Source organism: Camelus bactrianus, chromosome 15 (assembly GCF_048773025.1).
Source record: "Camelus bactrianus isolate YW-2024 breed Bactrian camel chromosome 15, ASM4877302v1, whole genome shotgun sequence".
NCBI classification, from domain to species: domain Eukaryota; kingdom Metazoa; phylum Chordata; class Mammalia; order Artiodactyla; family Camelidae; genus Camelus; species Camelus bactrianus.
In genome coordinates this window covers 63,706,149-63,725,791 of record NC_133553.1, presented here as the reverse complement: position 1 = coordinate 63,725,791, position 19,643 = coordinate 63,706,149, and the positions used below count along the sequence as shown (strand labels likewise).

The 19,643-nt window shown below is 42.4% G+C and overlaps 1 protein-coding gene across 3 annotated transcripts in view; it reads left to right on the top strand.

Moving 5' to 3' along the window:
- Positions 1-19,643, top strand: part of AAK1 (AP2 associated kinase 1) — a 147,546-nt gene that overhangs the window by 68,217 nt on the left and 59,686 nt on the right. For all 3 annotated transcript variants that reach the window (XM_074341269.1, XM_074341268.1, XM_074341270.1), the window contains exons 4-6: positions 7,270-7,378; positions 8,848-8,990; positions 18,598-18,719. In XM_074341269.1, coding sequence (XP_074197370.1) covers positions 7,270-7,378; positions 8,848-8,990; positions 18,598-18,719 — 374 coding nt within the window. The remainder of the gene's footprint in view (positions 1-7,269; positions 7,379-8,847; positions 8,991-18,597; positions 18,720-19,643) is intronic.

Here is a 19,643-nt window from a genome sequence, read left to right as displayed (position 1 = left end):
CTCCTTTTTTTTCTTTCTGTAAGTTTTACATTTTGCATTTAAGTTTGTGATCCTTGACTTAACTTTCTATAAGGTGTGTTACTTGGGTGGAAGTCTACTTTGTTGCTTGTGGGTGTCCATTTGTTGAAAAGGCTGTCTTTCCTCCATTGAATATTTTTGTCCAAAATCAACTGGGCATATTTGTGAGGTTTCATTTCCAAACCTTTCTCTGTCCCTCCACCAATACCACACAGCCTTATTCCTGTAGCTTTATAATAAGTCTTGAAATCAGACTGATTCCTCCTCCTTTTTTTCCTAAAGTTATTTATAACTATTTTAGTTCTTTCGTCTTTTCATATAAATTTTAAAATAATCTTATCTAGATCTACAGAATGTCTTGCTAGAGTTTTGGTAGGAATTTCATTAAACCTGTATATCAATTTGGGGAGAAATGGCATCTTTTCTGTGTTTAGTCTTCCAATAATTTTGTATTCTGTAACCTTGTTGAACCTTACTGGTTCTGGGAATTTTTTTTTTTTAATGGTTATCTTTCGGATTTTCTGCAAATAGAGGCAGTTTTATTTTTTTTTCCTTTCTGATCTGCTTCCTTTTATTGCCTTTTCTAACCTTATTGCACTTTTCCCTCATTTATTTATTCAATTATCTATTTATATCAGTATGGACTCATGCGTATTTATTTATTTTTTTCCCTTCAATCTGTTTGTTATCTTTGGTTCACACTGGGTTATTCCTATTATTTTATCTTTCAGTTCACTGACTCTTGCGTCTGTCCCTTCCATTCTGCTGATGAGCACATCCATTGTGCTTTTTGCTTTGGTTATTGTATTTTTCAGTTCTAAAATTGCCATTCGGTTCTTCTTCTGGTTTTCTGCGTTTTTTTGTTGAAACTTCCTGTTTCTTTGTTGAGGCTTTCTATTCATTGGTCTCAAGCATGTTTGTAATTGCTGGTCTAAGCATTTTTGTCATGACTGCTTTAAAATCATAGCTGGATAATTCTCTCATCTCTGTCATTTTCATATTGAGATCCATTGATTATGGGCTTTCTTTTATTTAGTTTGAGATCTTCCTAGTTCTTGGTATGACAAATAACTATCGACATTTTCATATTGTGTTATGAGATTCTGGATCTTTAATATAAACCTTCTGTGTTTACTGGTTTCTTCTCTGGCAGGGGTTGGTGGGGGTTGAAGGGTGCCCCCTTGTTACTGCTAGGTGGGGTGGAAGTTCAGGTTTCCCATGGGGCCTCTGTTTTCACCGCAGAGGGTGCATCTCATTTCTACTGGATTAGGCTGAAAGCTCCAGGTCCCCATTAGGCTCCTGCTGATCCTTCCCCGGGTGGGAAGGTGGGAATGCCTCGGTATTGCTCCCCTATATGGCTCCCATTGACACCACAGGGGTGGGAGTTGGCCTCGTTCCCACTTGGTGGTTGTGGAAGTCTTAACTCGCCAGTTGGCCTCCTCTCGCAGCACCCTAGTGGGGAGAAGGAAGAGCATTTCTTTACTACCTACAGAGATAAAGGTCCTGACTCTCTATTCAGCCCTCTCTCACGCTACCCACCCCGATGCAGTAGGTTGAATGATGTGTTGCAGACTCGTGAGGATGGAAGTCTAGGCTGTCCACTTGGCCTTTGCTGGCACGGCTGCGGAGGAGCTGCAGTTTTTGGCTAGAGTAGAGCAGTTAGTGTCTATGAGTTCTGTCTTACTAGTTTGCCCCTTTTCTGGGTCTGGCTGGAGGAGGCAGACTTTCATTGGGTTGTTTTTTTCTTTTCTTCTTCTTCTTCTTCTTCCTTTTTGCCTGTGCCTATTGGTGTTTTCAGTTTGCTGTCTTCTTCAGTTTTCAGCCTGGGAAATACGAGGCAAAAAGAAAACGCAGGCACCTCCTACCATGTTGTTCGTAGGGTCCCAAAGTTCCTAGCCAGTCTGCCGTCTCCTCCCCACATTTCAGGCTTTTCTTATTATGTTTGTTTTATACGTAATGTGCAACGTATTTAGGTGTCCTTAGCGGGAGAAATAGGGAAAAGTACATCCGTTCCACCTTCCCAGAAACGGAAGCCTTCCATTTATGCCTTTTAAAAAACAAGCACTTTATATCATTTAGTATGGCTTTGGAAGGAAGCAGAAATAAGTGCATGTATTCAACTTACCTTTTTTAAAACAATTTCCTACTATTTTAAATCAAAAGTCCTGCGTGATGTTTTTAACCCCCACTAGGCTTAGACATCTGTCAGATAGAGGCCATAACCCTAGCCTTAGCCCTACCTCTCTCAGAGGTTGTAAAAGTTATATGTGTATATATAATATATATTGTTTGAATTTGCCTGAAAAAGACACTGGAAGGATGAGAGAGAGAAAGAGGAAGGGCAGAAGGGAAGAAAGGAAAGAGGGAGGGTTCCCTATCAGGGATGAGGACTGGATGGGAAATACTTGTCTACTATGTTTTGCTTTGAATATTAATATATTACTTTTTTTTAAATTAAGTGTTTGATTAAGCTGATTTATAGTCACTTGGATGAGGAAGCAGGAATCCAAAGGGCCTTTAGGTTGAGTACGAACAAGCCATGTCCTATCAACATGTCTTCCTTTGGGAAGGGTTTTGGATAGGGAGCTCAGGGGATTGCCACAGACCCAGTGTCTGTGGTCTGTCACTGGGTAAAGATACTCACCGGAGATCTGTGAGCAAGATGGAGAGTATAGGCTGGATGCTAGGTGTAACTGCTGCTGTTTATAATGGTTTCTGATCAATGGTTTGCTATTAATTTGGAGGAAACTTTCTAAGAAGAAAGCACTGCAGCTTACCATTAACTTTCTGTTATTTTACACTTAATAAATAACTTGGTTAAAGAAATAGAAGACACACTTACCAATTATGTGCCTAATATAAAGTTGGAAGATGTAACCACTGCGCTGGGTGATAGAATCAGGATCCAAAATGATCCCTGCAAATTGGAGCAACAGACTGATCCTAATGAGATGAAATAGCAAAGTAATGTCATATACATGGATTTTTATTTTATTTTAATCAGTTTTACAAGCACAGTTCTGGGAAAGTAGAGATTAAAAGCAGCACGAGTAGAAAAAGACTTAAGTATTTCAGTGGCCAATTAACTTTATAGGAATGTATGATGTGGCTGCCAAAAGGAAAAAGAACGTAATTTTTAGCTACATTAATAGAAGGTGACAGTGCTGGTCTGCTCTGCATGAGTCAGACCAGGCCTGGTATATTTCATTCATTTCCTAGGGACATTCTTACAAAAAGGATATAGACAAAGCAAAGCGTTTAAACGTGGGAGCAGCCATAGTGGTGGTGACTAAAAACCATGTCAAAGAGAGTGGGTATGTTTCACCTAGAGAAGAAAAAGCTTAGAGTCTAAATAGTAATATTTCAGTTGTTTGGAAGTGAAGAAACAGTCGAGGCTTATTCTTTTTGGACTGAAGAGGACAACATAGAAGCAGGAGGTAGAAGTTTTTAGCTGTGTGCAAGGAAGATCAACAGTGAGGGCTGTCTGCAGAGGGGCTGAGGGCCCAAGGAAATGACATTAATCTAAGGAAACTTCTTGTCAAAAACTGTAGTGGGGATTCACGGATGGGCTGCCTGGCTGCTCTAAGTCAGCGCTACTCAGAGGATCTTGTTTTCTTTTTCTTTTTCCCCCTTGTGTGTTTGTTTATTTTACCTTTTTTCCCAGTTTGTCATACTACTTTTCTTCATAAGTTGAGATAAAATTCATCCTTTTAAATATAAATATCATTTAAATATAATTCAGTGATTTTTTTTTACTCACAAGGTCATTCACCCATTACCATTGATCGAATTCCAGGATATTTTTTTCATCACCCCAAAAGGAAACCCCATATTCATTAGCAGTCACTCCCTATTCCCCACTGCCCCAGTCTGTGGCAACCATTAATCTACTTTCTGTTGCCTCTTCTGGACATTTTTTAATAAATGGACTCATACAATAATGTGACCTCCTGTGTCTAACATGTTCCACTTAGCTTACTGTTTTCAAGGTTTATCCATGTTGTAGCATGTGTCAGTAGTTTATTCCTTTTCGTGGCTGCCTAATATTCCATTGTATGGACACATTCCATTTTGTTTATCCTGATGGACTTCATTTTTTTTTCCTTTCATTTTTTGTCTGTTATGGATAATGCTGCTATGGACATCTGTTTACAAGTGTTTTTGTGAACATAATGTTTTATTTCTCTTGGGTGTATACTTAAGGGTGAAATTGCTAGGTAATGTGATAACTCTGCTTTTTGAGAAAATGCCAAACTGTTTTCTATAGAAGCTGCACTGTATTACACTCCTACCATCAAGGTGTGAAGGCTCCGATCTTTATATCCTTGCTGACATTTTTTATTGTTTCTGTTTCTGATTACAGCCATTTTAGTGGTTACGAAGTGATAATCTCATCATGGTTTTGATTTGCATTTTCCTAATGAGTAATGGTGTTGAGCATTTTTCCATGTGCTTATTATTCATTCTGTAGAGGAATGTCTGTTCTGATCCTTTGCCAATTTTTAATTGGGTTCTTTTTATTGTTGAGTTTTAAGAGTTCTTTATGCAGACTGAGTTGTAGCCAAGGACATCAAAGCATTTTCCTTACATCCTGCCTTTTCCTGAGTAAACAGGTAGTAACCATGGTGCCCCCAACCCCATGTGGGTTCCATCCCAGACCTCTATGTCCAGCCTGTTCTATAAGCCTGGGGCTGGTCTTTTAACTAAAGCCAGGGAAAGCCTGAACATCCTCTGGCCTGTTGTTGCTGAGAACTGCTGCCTGTGTACCCTAAGTGCTAGTCAGTTTCAAACCGAAATGCTAGTCAGTTTCAACTCATAGTGAGATTTTTCTCTTCACCTTTTCTACATTTCACAGCCATTCAAACAGACCTTCTTTATCAGTTATAAACCAGTGACATTTGGCTCTAAAATCTGAGATGTTGCTGCATTATCAAGTAGTTAAAAGTAAATGCCATGGTCTCCCTCCAAAGAGGCGGTCTTTTCTGCTTGCACTGGGCATATCTCAGGATCTCTGCAGAAGACACAGTGAACAAGAATTTGGGCTTGGACTGATCAGCAAACATCCTGGCAAGCTGTTCTAGGATGCCATCTGCAGATGTTACTTACCCAGTTTGAGTCCTCTAATAGCTCTTGACCTCCTCGTGGCCCTATCAGATGCCTCTCGTTATCCTTCCAGATTCTTAATTATTCCTCTTGGGGTGAGACAGACTCAGAGGCAACATTGCCGATTCTTTTCCAAACAGTTAAATGTAGAAACATCAGTCTTTCATTCCTCCTCATAGACATTTCGAAGTCATGATCTTCTGCTCCATGTTGGTTTCAAAGAACTTCTCTCCAGTTCTTCCTACTTCTAGGACTGTGTGAATGGAAACAAGTTCTAGAACCATTGATAATAAGACTGAAAAGCAGAGAGATGTGTAGTGCTCTAAAACACGAGCCCTGAAATCACTTTCTGTTCAGAGAAACTTGGACTCTAGAGGCTGCTTTTCTGCCTCATCATCTGCCTTGTCTGTTATCCAGAGCAGTTGCTCAAAGCCTTTTATTTCCCTTATCAAGCTTCTTTCTCCTTCCCTAGCACTTTCATCATGATCTTGCTGTCTACCAAAAACAGCAACAAATCTGACCTCCCTCAAATTCCCGTTTTTTCCCCTAGCCTTAAACCAATATGCTGTCCATCCTGATTCCCTTCTTGCTTGCTAGGAAGGAACTGTCTTTCCAAGACCAGTCCCTTTAACAGTGTTCTTAACCCCTACCCCTTCTACCTGTAGGACTTTGTTCCATCAGTTATCCTCATCCTTTTCTGTAGCTTAAAGCTTTTTCTCCTGACTCCCTCCACTCTCCAGTGCTCAGTCCTCTCCCATCCTAAAGATTCTTTCCCTCAATGCTGGTCCTCTCTTCAGCACAAAATGTTCTAAAAGAGTGATCTGTAGCCACGGGCTCTACGTATTCAACTGTCATTCTTTGCAAGTCCGGGTCCATTCTTACCCTCATTTTAGTTCCTTCTCTGAAACTGTTCTTGCCTGGATCTGCAGTGACTTCCCAATTGTCAGTTCAAGCGGTCACATTTCTACCTTTACTCTACATTTCTGATGAGGCAATAGTCATTCTTAACCCTTCATGCAGCAGAAATTTCTAATGAATCTTAATTTGGATGCTCAGAGTTCAGGTGTGTTGGTTTGATACCATGAGGCTTCCTCTTGTTTGGGGATGTAATTTCAAATTAAAAGAAGCTTTATCACTTTGAACAGCTGCATCTCCAGTTAGTGCGGTGGTGGTTACTGTTCTCATGGTTCAAATTGCCAAATTTGTGTGGTGACTCTTACAGAACCGCCTTTTTCCTACTCACTCCTTCCATTTTTTTATTAAACAAAAGTAAAACAATTTATTAAAACTAGTTTTAAAAAAATCTTACTTTGTATTTGTGCACAAATCCTGTTAACCAGCTTGCTCACTCTCTGCTAATGACTTTGGATTTTTTAACATCATCATTACAAACATTTGCCTCTGTGGATGTTAAAATAATCATACCAAGGTATGAGGTAGCTTCCAGTGCCTAAATGGGTCCTGACACCTGGGAGGTGCCCAGTATATATTTGTTGAAAAATTAATTCCTCAAGTAACCCTGAGATATGCAATTCTAGCCAGAGAGCTTGAAACATGACCCATCTTATATCCCAGTTGGTTGGCTTGAAAGGCTTAATTGTGAGCAGAATGCTTAGGTCTGGATGCCGTGGTAGTCCCTTTACAACTTAATAAAGCAGTTATTCTTTTCACGTATTTCCTTAAGGGAAAAAAACAGTATGAATAGTTTAAAAGTCAAGTTGAATTCACTTGTGTTCCTACAACCAGGAAAAAATATCCGTTTCATTTTTGTGAATTAAAAATTCACGTATTTAAATAGTTCCTACTGTCTCTCTCCTCTTAACCCCTCTGCAGTGTCTCTGGAGATGGGAGTCTTTGCTTCTGGTATATGTGGAGCACTGATGCCATGAGCAAGTAGGCACCCTGTGTGCTTTTGGTTCTAGAATTTAGTTCAGAATAGTGTTATGGTTTAGTTGGGTTGTAGAATTACTATTGACGATCTGGCCACGAATCTCAGAAACCAGTGGAAATGTGCCTCAGTCTTAACCTCTCACCACGGTTAGTGCTTCTCTGTATATTTAAATTGTTTGTGCTAATGGAACAGCCTGGCTCATTCTGTCTCTATTGGTATCCGTAACTGATCATTGATTTCTCAACTGTTTTTTACAGAGGGACCTGTCAGGGCACAAGAACATCGTGGGGTACATTGACTCCAGTATCAACAACGTGAGTAGCGGTGACGTGTGGGAGGTGCTCATACTGATGGACTTCTGCAGGGGTAAGTGTGGGAACCACACCTTAAGCTCTCATTTCTGCAGCACTTTGATTGTCAAGGGCGTGGAGTCATTCAGTTAATGTGCGCTGTACCCTAATGTACGTTGTTGTGGTTTTAAAGATCGGGAAAAAGAGGCTAGAAAATATAGAGCCTTTCGGAATAACTTTTTGTTATTTTTATAACGGCAGGGATCGGTGGTCCAAACAATTCAAAGTGGTGGATAGTACAAAACTCTGTGTTATATTTAGAAAGATTTGGTGCTTATATATGAATGAGAATAAGAATGAATGTGTTCTTTGTGATGCTTTAAAACAAATGATGAAGGCACATAATAAAGACCCAACTCCAGATGGACCAAAGAAACAGTTCAGCCTCACTCACTCATGTGTCCTCTTCTCCACCCACACCACCATCCTTGCACTGGGGGGTAAAAGAATCCTTTTCATCTGGTGGAAATGATCCCTCTCCTTGCTTGAGAGCTGTGATTGCCAGTAAGGCTACATTCAAGTGAGGCTGCCATAACAGTGAAGTTAAGTAGTTGAACGCTTGGAGTTTCCAGCAATATTTGTCTTGGGAAATCTAGGCTGTAGCATGAATTGATTCAGAGTTGACTCTGTTTCATACAGCTGTTGTTTGGAGGTTTGGCTTTTGGAGCTAAGCAGCTGCCACTTATAAGCTTGGGTCGCTGTCTCACTGTTTGGTGCCCTGTTTTATAATCACCCTTAGTTCCACTAACATATTCCTTGCCTTTAAAGAAGTTGTCCATAAATTAAATATGTTGTTAATCCTAAAAATGGGATGTTAACCAATCATTTCAGCCTTTACGGTAACAGCTATTAACCTGATTTCATAAAGCACTACAGCATTAGAACTTGACAGTTTGTTTCCTCCTGCCCATGCCTTTTTGGACAGTAAGATGTTTAGAGACGAGGCAGTAGGAGCATCCAGGGACCTGGATAATTTTCTAAGCGAGGTCATCAGTCTTTCGGTCCTGGGGATTAAATGTTGGGGTAGCATTTCTGCAGTCTGGGCAGCAAGTAGTAAAGCCAGAGAAACCAAGCTGTCCCTAAAATACAGACTGTAAAACTGTCTTCTTCTCCTCCTGGGGTCTGCTGTGCAGCCTGCTCCTCACTGAAAGATACGGCAAGTTGAGCCTGTGGCCTCGTCCGATGCACAACAGGGACAGTATAACCAGGCAACTAGGGCAGGACCAGAGTGTCAGTTCTGCTACTAATCTTGAGGACAGAATGAGGGCAGCTCACATCTGGGCTGCTTTATAAACTGAAGAAACTGTGTTGATGGGGTAGGAAACCAGTCCCAGGCTGGGAATCAAGACACCAGGTGTTTTGGTCCTGGCTCAGCCAGGGATCAGCCGAGTTCAGGTTGCTCCTCTGTGGACCGCCATTCATTCTCTTGGATAAGTCACAAGTCTGAATGTTTGTAACCTTTCCTTTGCTCTGCACCCCTCTCAGGAGGCCAGGTGGTCAATCTGATGAACCAGCGCCTGCAAACAGGTTTCACAGAGAACGAAGTGCTCCAGATATTTTGCGACACCTGTGAAGCTGTTGCCCGCCTGCATCAGTGCAAGACTCCTATTATCCACCGCGACCTGAAGGTAACAGATGACACTGTCTCATTAAGTGTGTTCTTACGGAGTATCTTCTGTCTGCCCCAGGAAGGGGGTAGATGTTGTGGGGATGTTGGAGAAGTTTAAGGAACGGCGCCAAATTCTAAGCTTATATTGCTTGGGGAGAGAAAATATAAAGGGAAATAAGGAATAACAGTACAGTACAGTTCTCAATTGTATTAAGCAGCCTTCAGAAATTCTTTATAATCATCAGATGCCGCAACACGTTGTTTTTGTTTTTCCTGCCATCCTCCCAAATTCACTTTTTCCAGGGTCGTGAAAAGTAATATGCTAATTTAAATAGCTTGTAAAAAGTGATTCTTGGTCTTTCATATCTTTCATACTTTGTAAAATCTGTAAATTGGTGATTTTAAAAAATTTGTCCTATTAATTACCATCCCCCCGGCACCAGGCTTTTTGTATTGTGGTCACTTGACAATGTTAGTTGAATGGAACTGGCCCCCGGGTAGGACTCACTAGCACCGTGGGGCGCTGACTGGGTGCCAGGTACTCTGCTCAACACGTTACGTCCATCGTCTCTGTTATGTGCCGGGGAAACGCAAGAGCAGACAGGTTACGTGACTTGAGGGCATGTAACTAGGAAGGAGCAGTGCCAGAATTTGAATCTAGCTCTTCTGATTCTAAATTAGTTTCTTTTCAACATACCTGTATTTTGAGAAACATAGCTAATAATTTGCATCAGCGTCCCACAGTGTGCTTGTTAAATGCAGGCTACTTTGTTCCACACTGAATCTTCTGGGCTATAATTTTTGTGATGGTGTCAGAGAAGCCCAGGAGTTTTTATCTTAAGCACCCCAGGTCATTTTTGTATATTCTAAAGTTTGAGGATCACAGACAACAGCATACAGGCATTTCTGTTTCGAGGGTGTTTTTTAGTGGATTTTTTTTTAATTAAGATATAATTCACATATCATAAGATTCCCTCTTTTAAAGTGTACTGTTTGGTGGCTTTTAGTATATTTACAAGGCTGTACAACCATCGCCACTGTCTTACTTCCAGAATATTTCATCATCCCCTTAAAGAAACCCTGAACCCATTAAGAGTCACTCCGCCTTCTCCCCTGCCCCAGCCCCTGGCAACCACGAATCTACTTTCTGCTGCTTATTCTGGACATTTCATATAAATGGGCTCACGCAATATGTGACCTCTTTCACCAGCATAATGTTTTCAAGGTTCATCTGTGTTGTAATATATATCAGTACTTCATTCCTTTTCATAATAGCACTCCATTGTGTGGATATGCCACAGTTTTTGAAATCTGTTCATCAGTTAGTAGACATTTGAGTCATTTCTACTTTGGCTGTTATGAATAAGGCTACTATGAACATCCATGTACTAGTTTTTACGTGGGTGTATGTTTTCAGTTCCCTTGGGTGCATACCTAGGAGTGGAATCGTTGGGTCACATGGTAACTTTTTCAGGGACAGCCAAACTGTTTTCCAAAGTGGCTGCACTATTTTACATCCCACCAGCAACATATGAGGGTTCCAGTTTCTCCACACTAATACTTGTTACTGTCCTCTTTTACTTTCCCATCCCAGTGAGTGTGAGGCTCCAAAAACCTTAGGCAGCCTTCTCCAGGGTACCTCTGCCCAGAGTCTGTTTCTGATTGGAATGAGAAGACACCTCGGTGGATGTTATGAGTCTAGCATCGTACAAGCACCTAATTCTGTGGGGACAGTACAGATACAACATAGTTCCTACACTCACAAAGCATTGGTGAGATAATATAAATAAAATCTTTGAAACTGAAACCTAAATAGGTGAAATACAAAACTTGATAGAAGAAGGAGATGAATAGAAGAGATTCAGGTGGCTTAATGTGCGGTCAGATAGTGGAATCTGGCGTGGTGGTTGGAACCTTCTGGAAAAGTGGGACTGTGAAGGGTTCGTGGGACATGGGTGGTCGCCGTATGAGTTTGGGCCCCTCCGGAGCCCTGCTCTCCTGCCGTGACAGATGGGGTCTGATTTCATGTTGGAACCCTGACTGCAGCACTGACAGACTGACTTGTACCGACGTGAGAGTCTCCTGAACCGCTGCACGCAACATCCTCTGGACGGCTGGATGCAGAGGGCACCTGTCAGTCCCTATCTTTCCCTCCCTATGGCCTTTGACTCCTTTGTGACCGTCCCCTCCCATGACCTCTGTGTTCTCTCGGGCCCCTCTTCACGCTCCTTGGTTGCTGCCCTCGTCATGTAGCCTCTGAGCCTCAGCTTCCTTGTCTGGGCCAGGTGACAACAGCCATGTTGGGGCCAGGGTGAGGCTGAAGGAGACCGTGTGTATCAGTGTGCAGGGACTTGCTGGGCACAGGGGGTCCTGAGATGGCAGGCAGGGAGATGAGGCCGAGTGGGCCATTGAGCATCCTTTTAGAGAATGCTACGCCCACATTCTTAAAATCTTCCTTTATTGTCACATTTGAAACACTTATTGGAAAAAATGAGGCTTAAATGATAATCATTTCTGAAAACTAGTGCCTGCCCAGTTGACATGTTCCCAGCATATTCATGCCCCGGGGTGCTCACCGAGCTGCAGTGAGGTGGTGGATAAACGGCACCCAGTGATGGGAGCCTGGGGCACACAGCTCAGTGTCTCACCTGGTGACATGGAGTCAGTCGGTGGTTGGGCTCAAGTAGCAGGAGCCAGGCTCTTCCTTCTCTGCTCTGAACAGCCTGTAAGTTGTCTCAGCAGAGGGACATGGAGCAAACTGGGATCTGCCTCGCCCCCTCACAGCCCGCCGGCGGCCCTTGCCCCTTGCCCTCCTCAGTGTTCCTGAGAGCAGCTCAGGGCTGGGAGCACAAAAACCTGTGTCCAGTCGCTAGTGAGGACCATCAGGTGTGCTGCTAGTTTGGCCGTAGTGGTTCAGGAGATTTTGTTTCCCCTTCTCCTCGACCTTAGAAATAGAGAAGGTAAATAGGGGCTCCTGGGAGAAGGCTTTGAACGTGATCGTTCTCAGGGAGTCATGTTGCTGGGTTTTTTTTTTAACATTTTAAAATTAAAATTTTGGGGGGTGGGCAGAGGTAATTAAGTTTCTTTTTTATTTATTTACTCATTTCTTTTTTTTTTAATGGAGGTATTGGGAATTGAACCCAGGACCTCATGCATGCTAAGCATATGCTCTACCACTGAGCTCTACCCTCCCCCGATGTTGCTGTTGATTTTAGTTATTGACTCCTGGCTGTTGAAAAGAAACTTTCCCAGACTCCCCGGATCTTACACTTGGTGCCATCTAGATGCTTTTGTCGGCGTTAGAGTTTGTTGATTTCCGCTGGTGTGTGCTTGGTGGGCAGTCATATCTGCCTGCCTGCACCGCTGGCTTCCTAAGGCAGGAGTAAAATGTCCCCACGGACCTCCTGTTGGCCCTCGCTCTGTCATGCCTCCGCCACTCTGAGCTCTGTGTCACTGCTGGAACCAGCCTGCACAGTCCTGGCAGCAGCCAGAGCCAAGAAGTTCTTTATTTTCCTCTTGGTTAGAGAAAATGCTGGAGGCTGGTCTCTCGGTTGCTTCTCTGTGAGCAGGGTTTTCACTTGGTGAGTAAGTCAGTGGGACAGGGGAAAGGGCACAGGTCAGGCCAGCTGGGGACCCCCGTGCTGAGCCAGTGCCGCCCTGTGTGGGGTCTGCTTGTTCACGAGCAGAACTGAGAAAGGCCCCTTTGCCCTGCCCACCCCGTGTGTCATCTTTCACATTCCAAAGAGGAAGTAAGCTGAAAGCAGTCCCTGTCCGTAAGCAGCTTAGGTTCCAAAAATAACCATAACAGAAGTTCTGGTCTTCATCAAAGGTCTCTCCTCAAATACACTGTCTTAACACTTTAATTATTTCTCCCACTCATAATTGTCATCTCTCCAGGAAAGATAGAGATCCTTCTTGCAGGTCGTGGGGTCATAGACCTGCGAGGGTCACATAAGCCGGTCCTCTCCTTTTACCAACAAGGAAACCTCTGCCCAGAAAGGCTGTGACCTGCACAGCGAGTTCAGTGATCAAACCAGGACAAAGGCCAAGGTGTTTCACTCTTATTTTGGTTTTTGTTTATTTGGTTTTGCTATATTTTACCGTGCTGTTTGTCCACACACTTAAGAAAGGAGAAGAAAGTGTTCCAACTTCATAAACACATTCTAGATTGGAAAAGTCATGAATGCCTCCTCTTTTGTCAGAAGGGAGATGCAGATCTCATGAAGTACAATAGGATGAAGATTCTTGTCCTGTTTTTGGAATCACGGGTTTGAAAACTGGCATTCATCAAATCCTCCACCGTTTCCAGTGGTAATAAACTCTGGGGCTGAAATGCCTGAAGGCCGTATCTCTTTGGAATAATGTCAAGATGAAGCGATCAGGGGGAGGTGGCTTTCCAGACCTTCCAGCTAAAGCTCTAAGCAGAGTGTGGGAGTGACAACTTTAATAACCCTCTTAGGCTGATAGGTTGAGAAATAAGGTCAGCGGCGTTAAACTCTCAAGGAGCTGAAACACTGGAGGTTGTAAGCGATGGTAACGAGTGTGAGGCTGACTTCCTAAAGGACTTGGCCAAAAACAGAGTCACTGTACAGATTCTCTGAAGCTTTCAGAAGACAGTGTGTTAATATCCAGTTGGTTCTCTACCTTCCTAAGCTCAGTGAATCCCCCTTGGTCCTGGTCATCTCATACCTGGACGATCACACCTGCCCTCATTGTCTCCTTTCTCGCGTTCTCCCTGCTCTGTCATCCGCCGTGCTAAACTTCCTAAAACACCTCTTTTCATCTGCTCTGGCTGTTAATAGTGCTGAGTGGCTCCCTCGCAGCCTTCCTTGCCTGCCCTCTGCCTGCTTCTCTGGTCCCCTCTCGTCTGCTCCCTTCTCCTCCAGTCTGAACTGTCCATGTTCCTTAACTGCACAATGCACACTAGTGTGATGGGTGAGGGTATAGTCCCAGTGATGTGGCAGCCTAAGCCCGAATCCTGCCCTAACAGCCTTGTGACTTCAGGCACGTTAGGTGACTGAACTACCTTCTCTCACTTGTTAAGTGCAGACAATAAGGTTTTGTAAGAATTTCATGAAATACTATAGGCAAAAGTGTACATGGGAAATGATAAACAAAACAAAAAGACAACCTACCGATTGGGAGGAAGTATTTGCCAACAATACAAATGACAAGGGCTTAATTTCCAGAATATGTAAACAGCTTATACAACTCAATAACAACAAACAACTCAATCAAAAAAATGGGCAGAAGACCTAAACAGACATTTCTCCATTGAAGATATACAGATGGCCAATAGGCACATGAAAAGATGCTCAATATTGCTAATTATCAGAAAAATGCAAATCAAAACTACAATGAGGAGTCACCTCACACCAGTCAGAATGGCCATCATTCATAAGTCCACAAATGACAAATGCTGGAGAGGGTGTGGAGAAAGGGAACCCTCCCACACTGGTGGTGGGAATGTAATTTGGTGCAGCCACTATGGAAAACAGTATAGAGATTCTTTAAGAAACTAAAAATAGAGTTACCAGATGATCCAGCAATCCCACTCCTGGGCATGTATACAAAGAAAACTCTAATTCAAAAAGATACATGCGTCCCAGTGTTCATAGCAGTACTATACAATAACCAAGACATGGAAGCAACCTAAATGTCCAGTGACAGATGATTGGATAAAGAAACTGTGGTGTATATATATACAATGGAATATTACTCAGCCATAAGAAAGAATGAAATAATGCCATTTGCAGCAACATGAATGGACCTAGACATTACCATATTAAGTGAAGTAAGTCAGAGAAAGACAAATATCATATGATATCACTCATATGTGGAATCTAAAACATGATTTAAATGAACTTATTTACAAAACAGAAACAGACTCACAGAAATAGAAAACAAACTCATGGTTACCAGTGGGGAAAGTGGGCAGGAGGGATAAATTAGGAGTTTGGGGTTAGCAGGTACAGACTACTGTATACAGAATAAATAAACAGCAAGGGCTTACTGTATAGCACAGGGAACTACGTTCAATATCTTGTAATAACTTATTATGAAAAAGAATATATATATATATATATAACTGGATCGCTATGCTGTACACCAGAAACTAACACAACATTGTAAATCAAACTAAACTTCAATAAAATAAAATTAAGTAGTCCCTGAGGTCTTCTGAACCCCAACTCCAATGGGGTTGTCACACATCATGCTCTATATTAAGCATTTTGTTGGTGATGGTGGTGGCCATGATGCAGGACAGCAGCTGGCTTGGTCAGGAGGTTTTCACAGGTGTTACAGGTCACAAGGACGGTCTCAGAGGGGGCGGAGCACACAGCAACTGCTAAAGTGGCTGCTGCCAAGCGATTTCACCTTCGTAATCTCAGTTGGTCCTCCCAGCAGGCTTGCAAGGTAGCCAGACGCAGGGATTATTGTTCTTATCTGCATTGATAGTTCTTTGATATTGCTCAAGCTTTCCTTACGTTGATATTTCTGGCTCTCTTATTTACTTTTGTACACACCCTTAGTTTTTAACTGATTTTCTTGTCAATGTAGTTTTGTACAATGTTATCTTTATGGGAGGGAGGCAGGGAAGCCGGCTGGGACCAGGTTAGATATAGTACAGTTCCCTGAATTCTGTCTGTCTGGAACTAACCAGAAATACAAACCTAGTTTTTAAGGTAGGGGAAAAAACAAAAACAAAACCTCTCTGATGTGCATCACCTTTACTCTGTCGTTTGTCTACTTAGTTCTCTCTCCTCCAACAATGATTTTGGTTTTTGTTTATGTTTTGATATGAATTAGCTTTTTAATTCTCTAGATTGTATGGTCCAGCATTAGAAGAACAGAATCTGATTGGGGAAGGGACTACACACATACAATAGGAGAAGCATGGTTTCTCATGAGTCCTGTAAGATGCATGAGGCCAGCAAGGAAGATTGTTGCTGAAAGATGCTAAATAAGGGATTTAGGGGGCCCTAGTGTGTGTAAAATACTGGCCTGGCTATTGTAGGGGACCCACAGGGATAATATTATTATAGACCAAAGATTGGCAAACTTCTCCACAAAGGGCCAGAGGGTAAATATTTTAGGCTTGTCAGCTGTACAGTCTCTGGACTAGACTAGAGGATGAGTAACCGGTGGACATGGCTTTGTTTGGCCAGAAGGTCCAACCCCTCCAAGCATTGGTAAATTCTGTAGATTTTGTAGGGTGGCCATGGGAAGTTCTTCTGAGGAGTTATGACTTGACGAAGTCTTTGAAGAATGACAGGTTTGACTAGTGAAGAGTGAGCAATTGAATAAAAAGACAAACTAGAAAATATAGAGAATGCTTAGGAGCCATAGAACAAATCAGCCGAAGTAGTATATAGACACTTGGTTCCTCATTGACTAGATTCTTTTTATAGAGACATTTCTGAACGTGAAGGACTAAGGCAGCCCTGTCCTTAGGCTTGGATCCAATACACTGGATGAGTACAGTCATCATCGCTACCAGGGGAGGAGGATGGGGATGAGGGGACTTGAGTAATTAATTGCTCTGCTCCTAACCTGCTTCCTGCCCTGGCAGAAAGGTAATTGCCTGTCCTTCTCTAGAGTTGGAATGCCCACGCTCGCTTCCTTGCTTAATCCCCACGAGCCTCACTTTCTCTGTCTATCTGAGGGCCGTATTATTATATTGTTATTATGAGGCTTGAATAAGATAATCCATGTCAAGTGCTGAGACAGTAGGACTTGTAATAGTAAAAGCTCAGTACATGGTAGATGTTCTTTGTAGAACCTCTTAATTCAATTGGGAAATATTAGTTTTGCTTTGTTGGAATTATTTTAGATTTCTAAAGTCAGTATATGTTCAGGATAGCTTGACTGTTTCACTTTGTGTAAATAGATTAAACTGATGAGCTTTGTAAAAAGCTGTAGGTGGTGGAAATATTTGCCTGCCTCAGCCTTGTCTTTGGGGAACAAATCTTCCCTGAGAATTCTTAATCATAAGAGCATATCCATGCAAGTTGATGGTCATAGTTCACTCTATGCCTGTGTGGCTAAAAATCCCAAGGTCAGAATTAGAGATTAAAGTGATTGTAGGTTATTGGTGCCCCAGGTACATTAGTATATCATCTCTGAAAGAATAAAAGACTTTAAACTCGGGCCTCCAGGGCTTCCACAGATGACTTCCAAGGAACATGTGTTAAGAATAACAAAACCCCTCATAATAACTCTGTGAGTGAGACTCAGTAGGAGTAAGAAGCAATAAACTATAGAATCAGTTTGCAGCAAAGACTTTAGGTATTGGATTTAGCAGATACAGGCTATAAAAGGAACATTTTTTAATGTATAATATAATTTTAGAAGAATTAAAAGAAACGATAGACATAATGATTGACAAGATATTTTTAAGAGAACTAGTAGCAGTAGTAGTAGGGGTCTGGGTATTTGGTGGCTTCTGTCTCGTTTCTGACCAACTAATACACACACAGACACACACAACAGAGTATTGGATGCATTTTTTTTTTTTATTTTATTCTATTTAACCAACATTTTCTATACCGAGCACTATGTTAGGTTTTGGTAAAGAAGACTACAAATATCTGTGCTTGTCCTTAAGGAGCTTATAGTCTACTCTTGCCTTTGTTTTCCAAAGTTGATCAGTCTTTGGAAGGCTGAAGACAAAAGACAATGGAGACTACAGACTTACTGACCTAACCAGATTTTTTGGCTGCCATTTTACTGCCCACGCATAGCCAGGTCTGCCCTCCAGCTACCTGGTCAGCTCAGTTCACCTGTGCTAAAAATTAATACATCTTGAGTTCAGTAGTGCCCACTGTGTTGGAGTTGTTATTTCTTTGGCAGAGTCCTTCGATACCAAGGATTTCTCTAGGTTCTGGTCTTCGTAAGCTCCTTTCTACGCAGAACTCCTAACTCACAGCCCAAAGAATTCATCTATAAAAATATAAGGATAATACTTTAACCAGAGGGCTGTGCATTTGCCCACAGGTCTTTAATCACTTTGAGAAGTAACTTGAATATAGGAAATATTTATTAACTCTGAAAACCCTAATGTATTATAGTAAAGAAGTTGACGTATGTGTTTATAAGGCCTAAGTGAAATAATTGATATCAAGAAGAAAAAAGTACTGAAGGAACATAGGGAAGGAGCGACAGTTGTCTGAGTGGAGGCTTGAGGAAGTCTTCAAAGAAGAGGTGGCATTTGATCTGGCATTTGAAAGATGAATGGGATTTTGGTAGTTGGATAAGGAGGTGGTGATCATCCGGAACATTCTAGACTGAAAGAAGAGCACGAGAAAAGATACAGAGGCTTAAAAGTATAAGGACTGTTTCCACAGAGGTGAGAAATGTGGCTAGAAATCTAGAAAAACAGGACTCTTGTTTCCCCTCGTGGAAGCTTCTCTTTTTGCCCCCTCCACTCTCGTTTCACCCTGTTGCTCTGCATCTCCTTTTGTTCCACTTGGAATGATCCCTGTTGAGATACTTGAAGGAGAGTAACTTTCCAATGCACCTTAATGAGATGATCAGAAATATTTTATTTATGTGTACGCAAGCCAAATTTTCACACACGTTACTAAATGTTATCTTGGAATGGGTGGCTGGGCTATGTTTTTCAGGTTGAAAATATTCTCTTGCATGACCGAGGCCACTACGTCCTCTGTGACTTTGGAAGTGCCACCAACAAGTTCCAGAATCCGCAGACTGAAGGAGTCAACGCAGTAGAAGATGAGATTAAGAAGTAAGCTTTTCCTCCTTGCTTGGAGTTTTATCCATTGTCAGATCAGCAGTTTTACTTCCAGCTTATGATTGAGAAGGTCAGAGTTGGGGGACAGTGGTGCTATTCAGGTGCCCCTCATCTCAGTGCATTATGTTGGCAGTTGGGTTGTTTGATTTTTAAGGGGAGGGTGGGGAGGGGGTTCACAATCATTGATGAATAGAGTAAAATGAAGGAATCTTACACCATTTTCTCAGCGGTCCTGTGATCACTGTACATAGATCTTTTGATTTACGTCACATAGCCCTTCAAAACGGTGCACACACCATAGACGTACTGTGGTGTTTCTAAGTGGGATCATCACAGCTATGGCATTACCAGTCAGTTGGCTGTGCTTTTTTACTGAACCCTTGATTGCTGTGTATCCCTTCCTGTTCGTGAGGAGCTCACCTGCAGTCTAGTGGAGATACTGGTGAGTAGGGCAGTTAAAATCTCTGCAGGTACTGGATCACTGACTTCCACGAGAAAAAGCTTCTTTAAGACTTGTGACTCCAGTGAGAACCTGACCCGTTTTCCCTTCTTGTCCGGAGTGTTGGATTTTTCCCAGACACCAGCACTCACTGCTGCTGCTAATAAGTTGGCAGTCTGGAGCTCACACATTTCCTGATCCTCTCTCTCCTTTCTTGCATCACCCCTGGCAACCACGCCTGGGGCGGGACGACTTCCGGTCCAAGGTGATGGGCACCTAAACCACAGAGCTCTAGAGACTGAAGCAGCGCAAGTCACCAGCCTGGTACCACCGAGACTCTCCCTCTGAAGATGAGCTTGTGCTTCTCTTGTCTTGAGCCAGAGATAAGAGGAAAACTATTGTTTCAGCCCTGTTCCGGCAGCAAAGGCCCACCCCTCTCCCAGCCTAGCCAGGGCCCACTTTCTATTCTCCTGAGTGTC